This window comes from Carassius auratus, chromosome 29, assembly GCF_003368295.1.
Source record: "Carassius auratus strain Wakin chromosome 29, ASM336829v1, whole genome shotgun sequence".
Taxonomy (NCBI): domain Eukaryota; kingdom Metazoa; phylum Chordata; class Actinopteri; order Cypriniformes; family Cyprinidae; genus Carassius; species Carassius auratus.
In genome coordinates, this window is record NC_039271.1 from 19,342,601 (window position 1) to 19,358,203 (window position 15,603).

Sequence of the window (15,603 nt, forward strand, 5' to 3'; positions counted from 1 at the left end):
TTAAAATGCCATCCAAAACATTCACTGTAAGTTCATTTTAGAATGATGTAATGTAAATGAAAATTCTATTTAGGTTTTATAAAGGTTTTAAAATGCTCTTTTGGAACGTTTTGGTTTTGGAGAATTTTGTTGAAATGCCAAGGACTGCGTGATTACGTAAGGACGTAAACGAACCGAACGAACTGTTCAAAAGAACCGGTTCTTCACTGACTAATTCACTAAATCAAACTCCACCCCTGCGATTCCACTTCATTTTTCCAATGAGCATCAGCGCTCGGTTCACCCGAAACAAAGTGACAGCTCATTCCTCCACCAAGGCGCCAAAATGGGGGAAGTAAAAACGCCCAGGCAATGGTTCTTGTGGAGCATTGCACTTATTTACGTGTGTGCTTTTGCATCCATCTACGTTCAAATACCAGGTAGGGAAGTTTCTCTGTTATTTGCAGATGGAAGTTTGGCGGCAGTGGTGGATTTTGGGTGCGGCACTAATGAATGGTTACGCTTACACTTGAACTTGAGCTGTGTTGTGGAATGTCGGCGAAAAAGCGGCTTTCCTTTGATTCATTCATTCGTTGGCGCTAATCGTTCATTCACCTACAAAATTGTGTCACGGGGATCATTCTCACTTTTCAGTTCAAACTTTTGAAGGACCTCGTGTACAAACACCATCTCGTATTCGAGCTGAATTTGCGTGGACTTTATATTTTTTAATGGGATTTCTGAACTTTGAGATAACTAGACACAATGCCCCAATGAATAGAGCAGCTCTGATGTTTGGGAGCCCCTCTAGTTAGTGCTGAGTGCGCACTGTAGTGACCCGTCATCGCTCAGGGGCCTGTGATTTGTCCCTGAAATGATTCATGCATCTGCTATGTGTACGGTGTGTTCTTGAAGCCTTTTGTAACTTATGCATTTACTGTACCAACACCTTTCAAAGTGTCAATAAGCTCCACTCAACCCGTGAACAAAGAATCACCTCACCCAGTTTAAAAAGCTCTCACCTCTAAGCAGTGTTACTCATACAATCACAATGTGTTACCAAGTGCAGGATTATATACTCTCTTTCTCTCTCTAAATATGCATGCATGTGCATATGTTGTATAGAGGGGTGGGTATTTATAATAATAAAAATGGCTATTAATGCTTGCACCAGAAAAAAAGGGCAATAATAAAAACACATTGACCATTTGTGAAAACATTCCCAAGTAGTAATGTTGTCATACACTTGTGGGTTAAGTTGTCACTATGGATTTTGTTATATGCTTTTCGGAAAATAACATGGATGATATGCAATACAATTTGTGAACTGTAACAGTAAAGGAGAATGTACGAAAATAGCAATCCATTGTTTTATGCAATAAATTGATGCATTGTTTAAATGTACAATATTTAAAAGTTGAATTTGTATAATATATTATTATTATTATTATTATTATTAAATGTGTTTTGAATTATTTTATTGTTATCATTTTAATTTGTTAAATTTCAGTATTTTAATTTATAAGAATCAAAAATCACATGCTGACTGTGTCTTAACAGTATATGGTTAGTGTGTTTTTGTTTGTTCTTCACAAAAAGCTGAGTACAGCCAAATCTGGCCACAAGCAAACTCTGTTGCTTGCAGATAAAGGAAATCAAGTGCACTGAATAATAGCTCTCTTCCCATTTGATATTCTGAGTTGCGTTGTTTGACTCCCAACTGCGCATGTTTATCACTTCACAAAAGGGGCATTTTTAGAGTTTCAGTTCCTGTGAAAATATTTCCCAATCAGAGCTAAACTCAAGGTCTCAGTGATAATGCCTTTTCCCTTGAGAGTCTTTTCCCTCCCGTGGGAAGCGATCTTCTAAAGCATTGTGCCTGGAGGAGACGCTTGTGGCAGAACTGGGTCTAATGCTGAAATGCAGTAATTCAAAGAGCAACATTGAGTCATACGCTGAATCATACACACACTGCCACAATACACGGCCTGTTCTCTAACTCAAACCAGCCTGCTATGAGGATCTGCAACCTGTGCCAACCGCATCCACCTTAAGAATGAGCTCAGTTTGTCAACATTCTGTAACAGTGAAGTAATATTTCCTGATCGTTCTGTACTCTGCATCTGTTAGCAGGTAGCCTAAAGGAGTATTTTACAGTGCACCTGTTTGCATTGCAGTGTTTAGGGCATCTGGGGTGTCTGTACTTGTATGAGGCATTAAAAAGCCAAAGGACGGGTGTGTTTACATAATGCTTGATGATTTGTGCTTTTATTATCACTGGGCAAACAAACAACTTATTATTGTGTGCAGACCTCGAGTGCAGTCTGTCACCAACGGTTCGGAGCTGTTTTCTTTTTTCTTTTTCGCCAAATTGACACCTTTTTATGCCTCACTCATCAAATACAGTATTAAAGTCAATATTAAATAGCATTTGGAACTCATCTTACTTCCAAAATGTGCAATAAACATGTGTAGATGTAAAACGGATTACATATATTTATTGATTAATTGGTTGTACAGGAATATAGTTATATTAAAAACATCCATCGTAGGTAGTGAGGTTTGGCAGAATAATAGTTTTAATAAAATATAATTGGGCAACATTTATTATTATTATTATTATTGCTGTTGTTTTTGTTTACATAAGTGTAGTATAGTTGGCTAAATATTTGTATTTATATATATTATTATTATATAAGTAATTTTAAGTGTAATTTGAAGGGTTAATTATATTTATAGCTATTTAGTTATTCATGTTTTTTACTTATATGTATATGAGGACATATAGTTATGATAATACATTATTATATGTACAGAAGTATAGTCATGATAAAATTATTACATATAAATATTATTCATTACTTTTTTAGTTTAAATATATAATACAATTACAACAATTCTTGTAGCTATAGGTAGACATCTACACATCTCATTCAGAATCAATTATGATTGACTAAACCTGCGTTTGTTTTTGTCTCTGGACAGGTTTGTATGGAGATGAGGGTATTGTCCCTGTGCGCCTGCAGATGCCAAAAGTGCAGCGGCCCCTACTGGAACAGGAGTCCCTTCTGTGTCTGGGGCCGTCTCTGGGTCTGGCCCCCCAGCAGACCTTGGAGCTCATTTGCCTGCTTGGAGTGGCACTAGGCCTGGGTGCCGTGCTGCTGGAGCCCCTGAGAGACAGTCTGATCTACCTCTGCCTGCAGGCCCTCTACCTTTCACTCTATAATGTCAGTATAATGTCCTTTATCTATTGTCCGCCGTGTCAGATTCTTCTTTAAAAGCCTTAAGGCATTGTAGTCTCTGTGGAAACATAACTGAGTGATTACAGCATATGTTTTGTTTTATAGGTCGGTGGAGACTTCCTCCAGTCTGAATGGTGAGTTTCACAATTTGTCATGTGTGACTTGCATTTTGACTTACTGTGTCTCATTCGGTGTAACGGACACAGCCCTAACCGCTTGTTTGTTTCTCCATCGTTGGTGAGGATCTAATTGAGGCATTTGCAAGTCAAATTCTCTGTAACAGAAAGTCTGGCCACAGATTTCACTGCCTGCCTTTTAAATTGAATGTGATTACGGTCTATTTGATTACTATTCAGTTTGCTGGACTATGTGCTTTTGATGATTAAATGGGCAAAAAACTGACTTGGCCTGACATTGACAACCACCCACAATGCCTTGGCACCACAACTGCATGTTTCTCGCAGGCACAGCACAGACTTCCTTGTGTGTGTAATTGCGTTGACTGTCTCATAGGGACGTGCTGCTGTTGGAGTCTGGGGTTCTGGCTGTGCTTGTAGCTCCGCTGGGTCTGCTGTGCCGTCACTCCTCTTACAGATATCATGACCCCGTGAGCTTCTGGTTGACCCGTTGGCTGTTTTTCCGGCTGACATTCGGCACAGGTGTGAGTAAGCTGGCCAGTGGCGACCCTGCGTGGTATAACCTGTCAGGTAAAATGAATCATTTTTAACACTATTTGTTCTGTATTGATTGAGATCAGTTTATTTGTGCTCGTCACACCTCCCACTTTTATTCATGAGGAAATCTTATACAGCATTTTACTGGAAATTCGCTTACCAAATGATCTATAAATCATATAAAACATCCATTAGTATAAGGTTTTGCTAATCTAGGTACTTAAATGCTGAAAGGGCTAATGTTTATTAGAGTGAATATTTTTTTAATTTGCATGGTGTAATGATGAAAATAGCTAAGAACTGTGCTGCAGAAGACTCGTCTGTAGATTACAGTGTTTTGAAAACTCGAGCATCTGTTTTGTAGCACTGAGTCATCATTTGGAGAACCAGATGAGCCCCACTCTTTTGGCCTGGTACGTCCATCAGCTTCCTGATTGGCTGCTGAGATTAGGAGCAGTGGTTGTGTTGCAGAGCGAGATCATTGTTCCTCTTGTGACGTTCTTTGCTCCCATCCGGCGTTTGAGACTGTTCGGCTTTTATGTTCAGGTTTGTTACGTGTGTGTGTGTGCGTGTGCATGTGTATGTGTGTGTGTGTGCGCATGCATGCATTAAAAGATATCTGCATCCCTCCTGCTGAAAATATAAAGAGTGGATCTAAATGTAATGTTTTTTACTATCCCCACTACAATTTTATTCATGTTTTTAAGTTTAGTCCACCTAAAACTGTATTTCAACTTCTAAAAGGACAATTTAGACCATTTATATTTTTATTATACATTTTTAAGAGGGTAATTTATTAAAATAATCCCAAAAAATTCTACTATTATCATTATATAAAATAAAATTATCAGTTATTTATTATGTGTGCACCCTTTATGTATTATTATTATTATTTAAAATTATTTTATGTCTAATTTTGTGTGTGTATATATATATATATATATATATACACACACACACACACACACACACACACACACACACACACACACATACATACACAGTGTGTGTGTGTTATTTTCTGTAGTAGTACATAATGTGAGAGCTTAAACCTGGAATAATCCTTTAATGGAGTGTTGTGCTGCAAGACTTGTTTACGTATACCTGTTTTATTTTATTTTATTATTTTTTTATTATTTTGTCAGCTGTTTCTCCAGCTCTGCTCCATCCTCACTGGTAACTGCAGTCTTCTGAACCTGCTGAGAATCACCCTAAGCTTCTCATTGCTGGATGATGATCATTTCAACTCTGACTCTAATTCTGGTCCAAAGAAGAAGAAGGGGCAGGAAAAAAAGCCTAGAAGTAAGACCACATATCTCTAACTTATGTTTTGTGCAGTCATTTCTGATGAGATAGTCAAGACTTTCACTAATGATCTGATTAAAGGGATGGTTCACCCAAAAATGAAAAAGTTGTCATAAATTACTCGCCTACATGTCGTTCCAAACCCGGAAGACCTTTGTTCAGCTTCAGAACACAAATTAAGAGAAGAGAAAAGAGAAAGAGAGATGAACAAAGGTCTAACGGGATAACATGAAGGTTAGTAATTAATGACTAAATTAATGATCATTTTCATTTTGGGAGAACTATCCCTTTAATGGGTTCATTAATAGATCTTGTGTTCACACGTCTCAGCTTTTATTAAGTGTATGCTGAATATGTTTTTTAGGCTCCGGACAGGCCTTGGTCTCTTATTTGACGCTGCTGGTGGAGTTGGCGGTCTACCTGTTCATCCTCTACTGTTTCATTACTCTCTTAAAGATACAGATTAACTGGGAAGAAAAAACTCTGTCATCCAAAACAAGTGAGTGAGTCTACAAATGAAAAATCTCAAACTGATTTGCAAAGGAGCTGATGTTTCCTTTAGTTTGGTAACAGAGTTGTGAATGTGAGTACAAACTTAGAATTTTATTGTTTTGCGAAATGTTAGGATGAATCGCATGGAGATATGCTAAGGTTGTATTTAATTTTGAAGTCAGAAGAGATATCGTGAATAAAAAATATAAAAAAATCATGAGAAATAATCCATAATACTGTAATCCAGAATCCTTTTTTTGCATAAAATCATCATAAATTACAACTAAATACTACCATGAAGTATAAACACACACACAAAAAGTTAACATTTACCTTATAAATAAAGAATATTTTATATAGAATATATAAAATACTGTAGTTTTGAAATTTTATATCAATGAGATTTGCTTTCTTTAAATTCATATGCACAAAAAAAAAATGCTGCCATGTCTGATGTGGTGGTGGTGTCATTAAAGCTGTTTTGTTATATGAAACATATTCTGTTGAATTATTATTTAATGCATTACTGTCCCATTTATTCCTGAACTTTCTTTCAGGTTTCGATCAAAATGGATTTAATGCGTTTCTGGAGGTTTTTCAGGAGCTCACTATCTGGATCGGTGTCCTGTCGTTCACCTGGGAAGCGGTGTCTGCCATGCTCAAGTAAGCTTAATCAGACTTTGTTTGTTTGTGTGTACAAAAAGTAAAGGTTTTGAATTTCAGTCTATGATTTTACCAAAGTCCATTGTTGCAAGAGACAAGCCAAGAAATGTGTCATCTGTTTCCTCCGTCAGTTGTGCGTGTACACGAGGTATTGCCAGCAAGCTCTGGTCTCTCCTTCAGTGGGCGCTCATCACAGCGGCTGCCGCGGCCGTCTTTGCTCTCAGTGTGGTAAGTTACATGTCCTACATCTGCTTGCAATCTCAGTATCACAATTGATTTGTGATTTATTTTATTTATTTTTTGGGGTGGCTTTGTGACTCATTCAGTCATATTGATAGCGTTTGTCTCAAGTGTTTTATAACTGTACTGGTGACTTTTCATTTGTGTGCATTTCCTGTAGATATAAATATGTTGTTAATATAAGATGTACATGTGACTTCTGTTTCCTTCATTTTGCTCCAGTTATGAAACATAAGCAATACAGTGCCCTCTGCTGTCCATGGGCATACAATCTGATCTTTATGGACTGCGGTACAGTGTAGGCATTTTACCTGTGTTTACCATACACAAGAACAAGGGCTGTCAAGCTATTTAATTTATCTAATTAAATACATGATGTGCTGATCTATTAATCTATTTAATTCCAAATTAATGGCGCATCAATTTGGAATGAGAAATTACCCCTCAAAAGTAAAATAATCATTGTAAATGAGAAAAACATTGATTAGAGATTGTTTTTTTTTTTTTTTTTTAAAGTCGTTTTCGAAATAGTTTGATTTAACAGAATTTATTACAACTTTTAAGGCTACAGTGTGGCCATTACATTGTTTTCAGAAGCTGCATCTGAAGTGGGATTTGGGTATATTTACACACTATTCAGAGTTTGCATGAATACATTTACACTGCAATTAATAGTTTAATAGTTAATTAATAGTTGTGGGTATGCATTTTTTTTTTTTAGAATATTTACATGTAATTTTATTTAATTTTTAAGAAATTATGCACTAAGTATTAAAATAAAACCATCAGGAGGTGGTGGCTTGATTAGTATTGATTTAGTCATTCATTCAAACGGCTGATTCTTTCAAAAACGAAGCAAGTGTTTATGAATGGTAACTGAATCATTGGCTCACTCCATGTGGAGTCTATGGACCTCAGTGGTACAATTTAGGCATTTTTAGCAGCCTTAGTATGCAAGTAAATGTGTGTACATGTGTGTTGGTGTTTCCTCTCAGGTTCCATACACATCCATGGCTGGCATGTCAGTCAGTAAAGTATTACCTGCAGTGCGAGACGCGTACAGCGCCGTAGAGAGGTACCAGCTGGTCGGGGCATACGGCATCCAACACAGACTGATCTCTGCCGAGGGAAGGCCTGAGATCATTTTAGAGGGCAGCTATGATGGGCTGACATGGACGGTAAGAAGGAAATGGAAAAGGTTGCCTTGCTACAATGATACTCTTGTGATAATGTCACAGCCATTGTTTCCTCAAAGTCTTCACTCAGCGAAAAAGTTAAAGTTTATTCTCAGTGGGCTGGTGTATTCTTATCCTGTTGCAGGAAATGAACCCTATGTATAAACCAGGAGATGTGAATGCAGTCCCACCCCTAGTAGGACCTCACCAGCCACGGCTGGAGTGGCTGATGTGGCAGGCCGCTCAAGGGGGGGATGATACAAGCCCCTGGTTTACAGGTCTCATACAGCGCCTCCTACAGGGTAAACCCGAGGGTGAGCGACCTCTTTACTTTTCAGATTACATTTGATTGTTGAATTATGTCTCTAATTTTCTGTTCTGCTTTCCTGTAGTGGTTAGTCTGCTTCAGGTGGATGAAGCTCAGTACCCCTTTAGTCAGAGACCACCAGCGCTAATCAAAGCCAATCTTTATAACTATCACTTCACAGATCCTGCTAAAGACAAGTGAGCTCCTTACCTCTCTATTTAACACTCAGTCACATTTATATATTGCATATATTTTTTTGGGGGGGGGTTTAAGATTAGAACTTATTTTGTGAGAATTGTGTCATATTTTGCAAACGGCAAAGTTTAATAGAATTTACTCCATTGTTCCATTTAATTATTCTAATATAATATTCTAAGTATTAAGAATTTTTTATTTTATTTTTTTTAGTTTAACTTGTATAGTTTAAATGATAATACAGGTAAATGTATAATTGATATATAAAAATAACTAATGTGAAATTAGTTTTAATATTAAATATAATCAAATAATATAATTTGTCTATAAATATCAGATTTGTTAGTATTTGTTTTTCGTATGTTTTTTTTTGTAATTTTAAAGATAATTCTAAATGATATACAGATAAATGTTAAATCTATATAATTAAAGGTCAAATAACTATCTGACTTAATATTAATACTAGTTGGTTTTCAGTTGTTTTTCATTACTACTACTGGTTGTAGCTTCTATATGTCCCTTTGTTTGCGGTCTGAATCTACTCTCAGGCTTAGTGTACTTTTGTTTTTCGTTTTGGAAGGACCCATCTGCAGAACTGGTGGAGGCGGCAGTACAAAAAGGAGTTTTTTCCCATTGTGAACCTCGATGACCCCACGCTTAAGAAGCTGTTAGAGGAGTCTGGACTGAAGGTAAAACAGGAAAAGCACCATTCACAATAAAACCAGCCGTATGCATTAGAAATGTTTTAGATGATTGATTTGAAACATGTCTGTTTGCGTGCAGGAGAAGTCCCCGGTTCAGCCCGTCTCCGACATGCCTGTATCCCAAGTTCTGAGCCTCATTCGGGGCCACGTCAAAGGCTTCTCGGGGTCCTTCGTGCTTTCAGCACTGTTAGCTACTTTAGCCAGCATCTTCCTTATCAAAGCCGTCTTCTCCTGGGCTTCAGGGAGCCGAAAACCTAGACCAGCTTCAGCTGATCACAAACCTAAGAAACCCAAAGAGCCCTCTGAGATGGTGGAGAAAAGCCAAGCACCAGCTGCATCCAACCGGGGCAGCAAGAAGGACTCCAATGAAAAAAAGGACTCTGACAGGAGCCCCCGCAAGAGGAAATGAGCTCTTGCTGTCACTCTGTGCCTTTCTCTTTGGCCATATGCAATGACACATGATTCTCTCTCAGGTGTACATTTTTTTTTCCTTCTAAGATTGAGACTTTGATTTTCCTGCCTGTCACACACCACAGAGTTGTGTGTTACCACTACACCATTTTATCTCTTTGTGCCAAAACCACTCAGTCAAATGCACAGTACTTGATGTAATTGGCTTTAAGTGTTAACAGAGTCCACTTTAAGCTGTCACCTGCTACACCCTCCTTTATACAGAGTGGACGTCCCAAAGATTAGAACAAAAGCACAATGCATTTTTTTCATGCTATTTAATGCATTAAATGGTTGTTGAGAAATAATTTTATCCCTGAGTTGTTTTTCTAGTCATACAAGACTTTTTTTTGTCTAGAGGTACTAAAATCAACATTCAAAAATGTTATTCACCGTAAAAATGTAATGTTAAAAAGGTGACTTTTTGAAATGGAGTGAAAGGGTGGAATGTTTTTTTTTTTTTTTGAATGAAATATTTTAAACATCACCCTATATTCTCTTAACAAGTATGGGATACACTCATTCTGTAAAAAATTAAAAAACCTGTCAGTCATGCATTTCATAAATGAAAGTTTAAAAACAGGTGTTAGTCACCACAAGGTGGCAGTGTACACACATCATGATTGCATACTTGGGATTGTTGATACAAGACTTGTTAATAGAGTTTAATTTTAGTAAAAGTTTACAACCTAGGTGAGATTTAATTACACCTTACTTAAAACTGGTTATATCAATTTGATGTTTGATTCTAAAGCTAAATGGTTACCCAAAAAGAATATACAGTTAAAATTAAAGTTATGTTTGGTACAGTTTAACTGAGACATTAACCAAAATGATTTGATGAACAATTAATATATATATATATATATATATATATATATATATATATATATATATATATATATACACACACACACACACACACACACTAATTTCATAAAACCTAATGCATTGGTGTCTACATAAAGACTTTTTATTTCTATAAATAATTAAAATTGTATTATTAAAATATATTTAAATTATAATTTATAATAATGAACAATTAAATATTCTGTATATTTATTGTAAATTCATAGAACCTAATGCATTAATGGTAACATAGACTTTTTATTTTTATTAACAATTTCAATACTATTAAACTATATTTCAATTATAAATAATAATGAATGTTTATATATTATATTTGTTGTAATTTCACACAAAAAAATCCTAATGCATTTTTATTAACATACCTTTTATTTCTATGAACAATTTAAATAATATTATTAAACTAAATTTTAATAATTTCTAAAATAACAATAACGTGTGTGTGTGTCTGTGTATAGATAGATCATGATGTGTTAATTTTTGGGCTTCACATTACAGTGTATATTTGTATAAATACTGGTAATTATTTGCCATTAATAATGAACTACATGTACTTTTGGGCAATTATTTTGTGGATCGTCTTGTAATTACAGACTGTTATTACCTTGTTAAACAGAAAAAGAAAACATCTTAAACTGGTCTCGACTAGTTTAAGTTGTCTTAAGCAGGACTCACGATACATCCCTTCTCAAATGTGCCCAAAACCACTTTAAAACCAAGTTATCAGGCTGAGAGACCAGCAAGCCACTGTTTGTGTTTCAGATATATTGTGTGAGCAATCCAAGAATCGTTATTTGAACCAGCCTTAGCTGTTTCTGGTCAGTCGGGGGTTTGGGGTACTTCTCAGGGGGTCAGTTTGCTTTAAGAAGGGTTTTGGGAACTTTACAGCTGGTCAGTCTGGTCAGTTGTTTGGTTTCTGGTGGATCAGGTTGGTTTCAGGGTGTTTGAGGCACTTTTTTAAACTGGTTTTAGAAGGCTGGTGCACTTTTCAGCTGTTCAAGTAGTATTTAACAGGGATTTTGGTCATTTTTCAGCTGGTTTATGGTACTTCACATTTCATTTGGTCGGGATGGTTTTAGACTTTGGAGCACTAGGGGGCCAGCTCAAAGCAGCCAAGACCAGCAAACAGTCTTAGGCTGGTTTAACATTTTCTTTTCTTTTTTCTATACGAAACTCCCAAACGATGAGTCACCAAAGTTACCTTGAACAGTTTTCTCTATTTTACACGTTGTTAGTGACTGAGTCAAAGCGCCCTACCTCCTAAACACAGAGGACAAGTCCATCCGCCCCCATTCAATTCACAGAAGCGCTGCGGGGCGAAATCGCGCTCAGGCGTCGCGCGCTGAGCACGCCATGCTCTCCACCGGGACCGCAGGAGAAAGACACCCTGAGCCCGTCCTGTGATTATCTCCAGTCAGGTGTACAGGCGGAAACATGCCTGCATTCCGTTGTCTGGGCAAACGAAGAAAGTAAGGTGTCACGGCTGATTTGTTTTTAATATTCCCATGTTCCACATGAGGGAGGTTAAGGTGAGTATACCGCGCGCGCACAGCCACAGAGTAACAAAATCGTTGATTACTTTTCATTATTTATAGGTGTAGTTTAGTAAAACAATTAGGATGTATGCTGTGATCATGTTCAATCTGGATAGCTGTTTGGCATTGCGCGCGTTATTTAAACTACTGTATATCTCACTGAAACTACATTGAGACTTTTTCGTTGTAGATTGGAGAAAGCGTTTGTCTATCAGTGTTGCTTTTTTCTGGGCTTGTGTCCTGCTCAGGTGATTTTGGAAGCCCTATAACAGATGATGTGGCCACGTTGGACACACTGGTAAGATTTGCAAAAGAAGATGTTTTGCATAGAAATAAATGACATTTCCAATTGTTTTGCTGGTCAGGATGTTTTTTCCTAGACTACAACAAACCAATTCTTGTTTTTTTCAAACCATCAGAGTGAAAACATTCCCAGTGACTACAAAATACCTATCGAATTCATCACCCAGGATGTGGTAAGATTGATAAATGTTAATATCTGATGACAAGGTTGACTAAGTTTGCTCTGTTTTTTCATGTGGATACATTTATAGCAGCCCAAACTCATATTTGCCCACTTTGAGCCACACTTCATTCATGATTTTTATTTGTATTAGATAATGATGGCTGAATTGAAAGGGAATTTTAGTGAATGCATAAAGTTAGTTCTCCTAGCAGGTGTAGTTCACATACATTTGGAAACTGTCTTGATATCTTTCCATAATCCATAATATTTTCTTAAGTTTAAACAATGTATCTGTAGTTTTTATCATTCAAACCTAACATTATATTTCGAAAATGTTTGCATTAAAATGTGCTTACGCGCGTTTCTTTTAAGTAAATTCCACTCGACTTGAATATCATGCAAGTGTGGTTTAAGTGTCCAAATACATTTTAGGGCTATTATCAGATAAAACATAATGTATTGAAGAGTTGTTGTGGTTTGTGACAGTTCCACAAGTGGCACCTAATCTTTTTTTCTTTTCTAATATCTAAGGGTGGAGCTTGCTGGCTATATTTGAACCTGTATAAAGTTGAAAGAAGTTTAAGAACATTGGCCAAAAAGTTTGGAAACCTGTCCACCAATAAAGCGAACATCACTATTTTTATAACAATGCTGGAGGGTTTTCATTTCACTCTGGACAAAGAGGAGCTGGTAATCTCCTTGTGTTCACATGTGCATTCTTTGAAATGTTGTCGTGGCTGTCAGTTCACTCTGGTTTGTTTGTCTGTCTTCTCTAGGAGGTGACAATGCAAACATTCGAGTGCCACTATAGAAGGAGAAAGTGGCCGACTAGACGTTACTTTAGCCATGTTAAAAAGGTCCTTACAGCGGCTGGATCTACGCTTGGCAAGTTTGATGACTGCACACCTCCTCCTTGCCAGATCCCCACAGCTCCTCCATTCACACCAGGTGAATGTGATTTTTTTTTTCTTATTTGTTTGTTTTTTTAAATGTATATGATGCATGAGCAGGTCTAGATGGAATCTTTTTTTTTCAAAGAGACCATGAGAATTCTGCAGAACCGATGTAAAAATGATAACGCATAGAATGGCAGATACGTAGAACCAATTCTCCAGAAAATTGCTTGTTTTTCAGAGTTCCAATGATGCGGATTCCATCTGGGCTGTACATAAATTTGCTAAAAATTGAGCAAATGCATGCAAAATTTGAGTACATGTGTGCCAAACGCAGTTAAATCAGTAGATATGTTACTTGTAAAGCAGGAGTGTAGCACTATCCAAGCATGGGATGCCATTCTAGAGAATTGTGTGAAACCAAATGTGGCTGAACTTGGCAGGTCTTCACAAAGCCCTAACCTGATGCCCTTACTGCATTCATTTGATAGTTTTAGTCAAAAATGTATATCTTTATTAAATGTAAATCTGTAAAATGCATAAATATAAAAACATATGTTCTATTTAAATATCCTTTATATTTAGTCAATATTACATTGAGAAAGTGCTAAATTAAATAGCCAAACATTTTAATATAAATGTTATCTCAGCATTTAACAGAATATAAAAACAGTCCTTTTTGTGAGAACCTGATCTCATGAAATAATAACATTGTAAAGACTACAGTATTGCAGTACAGTTTTATGAATTATTTATGCTTTATTCATACAGGGTGCGTGTTTTAATGCATTGTGCTTTAAATACAGAAAGACAGTATTCACAATGTGGATTCTAATTAGCATGTTACTTAGTTCAGGTTTTCATGTGCATTCGTGTCAACTTGTAATATTATCTTAATGTAGTGTGTGTGTGTGTGTGTGTGTGATCGATGGGTACTTCAGATATTTTTCAGAGTTCAGCTGACAAAAAAAGTTTTAGAATGCCTGATGTATGTATGAATGTATATACTAGTAATAAAATCTAGATTTTTCTAGAAAAATGTTGTAAGTCCATTAATATCATTAATATTTGTTTTTATTTTTTGCATATAATATTCTCATGGCCAACAGTAAAATCACAATTAAAATAGTTATTATTATCAATATAACTTAACTTTTCACCATCATTTTTTTTTTTTTTTTTTTTTTTTTTTGCCTGTATCAATGACAATTTTTTTTTCTCTTTATGACATTGCAGAGACTAACACTCTCTCTGATGCTCTTCTCTCTGAATAAAAGCAAATCCCCACAGCCATGTCCCAACATCTATTGGAATGCCTTTCTAGAAAAATGGAAGCCGTTTAAAAGGGAGATTAAACACCTAAATGCCAAAGCTTTTCAAATTAATGCATATGGGTGTGGCGTTCAGGTGTCCACATACTTCATGCTATATAATGCACTGTATACGTAAGAACTAAGAAGGGAAGGTGCTTTTATGTTCTGACAGGTCAAAGCAGACAGCAGAGCAGTATGAACGGAGCGATTCACGGGCTCTTGGTGCTGTTCATCATCCCAAGCATGGCACTTCTGGTCCTCTCTGTCAGGATGGTAAGTTAGTACCCTTTTATTTTACACAATATAGCCATGTTTACCAGCAGCAGTAGCTTGTGTCACAATAGTGAGGAAGCCCTGAAGGCGTTCGACATTCGTTTAAATTTTTGGCATTTTTGCATTGACATAACTCTGGTTTGAAAACACCCATATTTTGCAGGTCTAAATGCAGTGAGGTCAACTTAGATGGAAAGTCCTGGTCATCCATCAAAGTTATCTTAATCTATACCTATCCGCAGGTATTCAGAAGCAGCAACTGTTGTATGCAAAGAATGCATGAAGTCAGCTTCAATGAGCCCCATGACGGAGCTGAAGAAAGCAGAACTGGGCCCCACAGCGGAGCTGCACAAGGGGACCCCGATTCCAGCTCTAGCAGCCAGCAGGACAGGTAGCTGTCCGTTACTTGTAACAAAGTCTTTGTCTGTTTACCAGTTAGTAAACAAGACCTAACAAAGCCTTTTTTTCCATCAACATGTGGTATCCTTACAGGGCGTGGGTGGATTCTTTAGGGTGTGCAGACACAGAGGTGTAAATTAAAAATGCATGAGGAAACTCTTTGGAAATGGCAGTATTTTGTGGTGGAAATCGCCGGGTTTATGAAGCGGACAATGAAGGGAATATTGTGGCTGTTCCAGGAGGGATGCATGAGATGTTTCTACACTTACTCATCAAGCTGTACCTGCTCACCACAAAAAAAAACAAAAAACACATTAGGCTGAAGAGACGAATTGCAACGTGTGTCAGGCTTAACCAATCAATGAGAGTCTGTTGTTCCGGGATGCCAGCCTAAAAACTATGAGAGAATTTCATCCGGCAGGAAGTGTGGC

The 15,603-nt window shown here is 36.9% G+C and overlaps 2 protein-coding genes across 2 annotated transcripts; both read left to right on the forward strand.

The window, feature by feature from the left end:
• Positions 1-242: 242 nt before the first annotated feature.
• On the forward strand, positions 243-9,739 carry LOC113048298 (lipase maturation factor 2-like). Its single transcript, XM_026210024.1, has 14 exons — positions 243-419; positions 2,965-3,206; positions 3,327-3,355; positions 3,735-3,928; positions 4,260-4,441; positions 5,041-5,197; positions 5,565-5,699; positions 6,250-6,355; positions 6,487-6,583; positions 7,591-7,773; positions 7,916-8,084; positions 8,163-8,274; positions 8,853-8,961; positions 9,056-9,739. The coding sequence occupies exons 1-14, from the start codon at positions 326-328 to the stop codon at positions 9,383-9,385; spliced, it is 2,139 nt and encodes a 712-aa protein (XP_026065809.1). The 5' UTR covers positions 243-325; the 3' UTR covers positions 9,386-9,739.
• Positions 9,740-11,201: 1,462 nt separating this feature from the next.
• Positions 11,202-15,482, forward strand: LOC113048300 (uncharacterized). Its single transcript, XM_026210027.1, has 8 exons — positions 11,202-11,822; positions 12,019-12,126; positions 12,248-12,304; positions 12,826-12,984; positions 13,071-13,242; positions 14,673-14,773; positions 15,016-15,164; positions 15,266-15,482. Exons 1-8 carry the CDS (start codon positions 11,799-11,801, stop codon positions 15,306-15,308), a joined length of 813 nt encoding a protein of 270 aa, XP_026065812.1. The 5' UTR covers positions 11,202-11,798; the 3' UTR covers positions 15,309-15,482.
• Positions 15,483-15,603: the final 121 nt, after the last annotated feature.

What these genes read in the sequence shown, in the direction of transcription:
- LOC113048298 (XM_026210024.1), top strand. Translation starts at nt 326, where the DNA reads ATGGGGGAAGTAAAAACGCCCAGGCAATGGTTCTTGTGGAGCATTGCA. An exon ending in CATCTACGTTCAAATACCAG is followed by an intron (nt 420 to 2,964) that starts GTAGGGAAGTTT and finishes GTCTCTGGACAG; the next exon opens with GTTTGTATGGAGATGAGGGT. An exon ending in CCGTCTTTGCTCTCAGTGTG is followed by an intron (nt 6,584 to 7,590) that starts GTAAGTTACATG and finishes GTTTCCTCTCAG; the next exon opens with GTTCCATACACATCCATGGC.
- LOC113048300 (XM_026210027.1), top strand. Translation starts at nt 11,799, where the DNA reads ATGTTCCACATGAGGGAGGTTAAG. An exon ending in TCCACATGAGGGAGGTTAAG is followed by an intron (nt 11,823 to 12,018) that starts GTGAGTATACCG and finishes TTTTCGTTGTAG; the next exon opens with ATTGGAGAAAGCGTTTGTCT. An exon ending in AATTCATCACCCAGGATGTG is followed by an intron (nt 12,305 to 12,825) that starts GTAAGATTGATA and finishes CTAATATCTAAG; the next exon opens with GGTGGAGCTTGCTGGCTATA.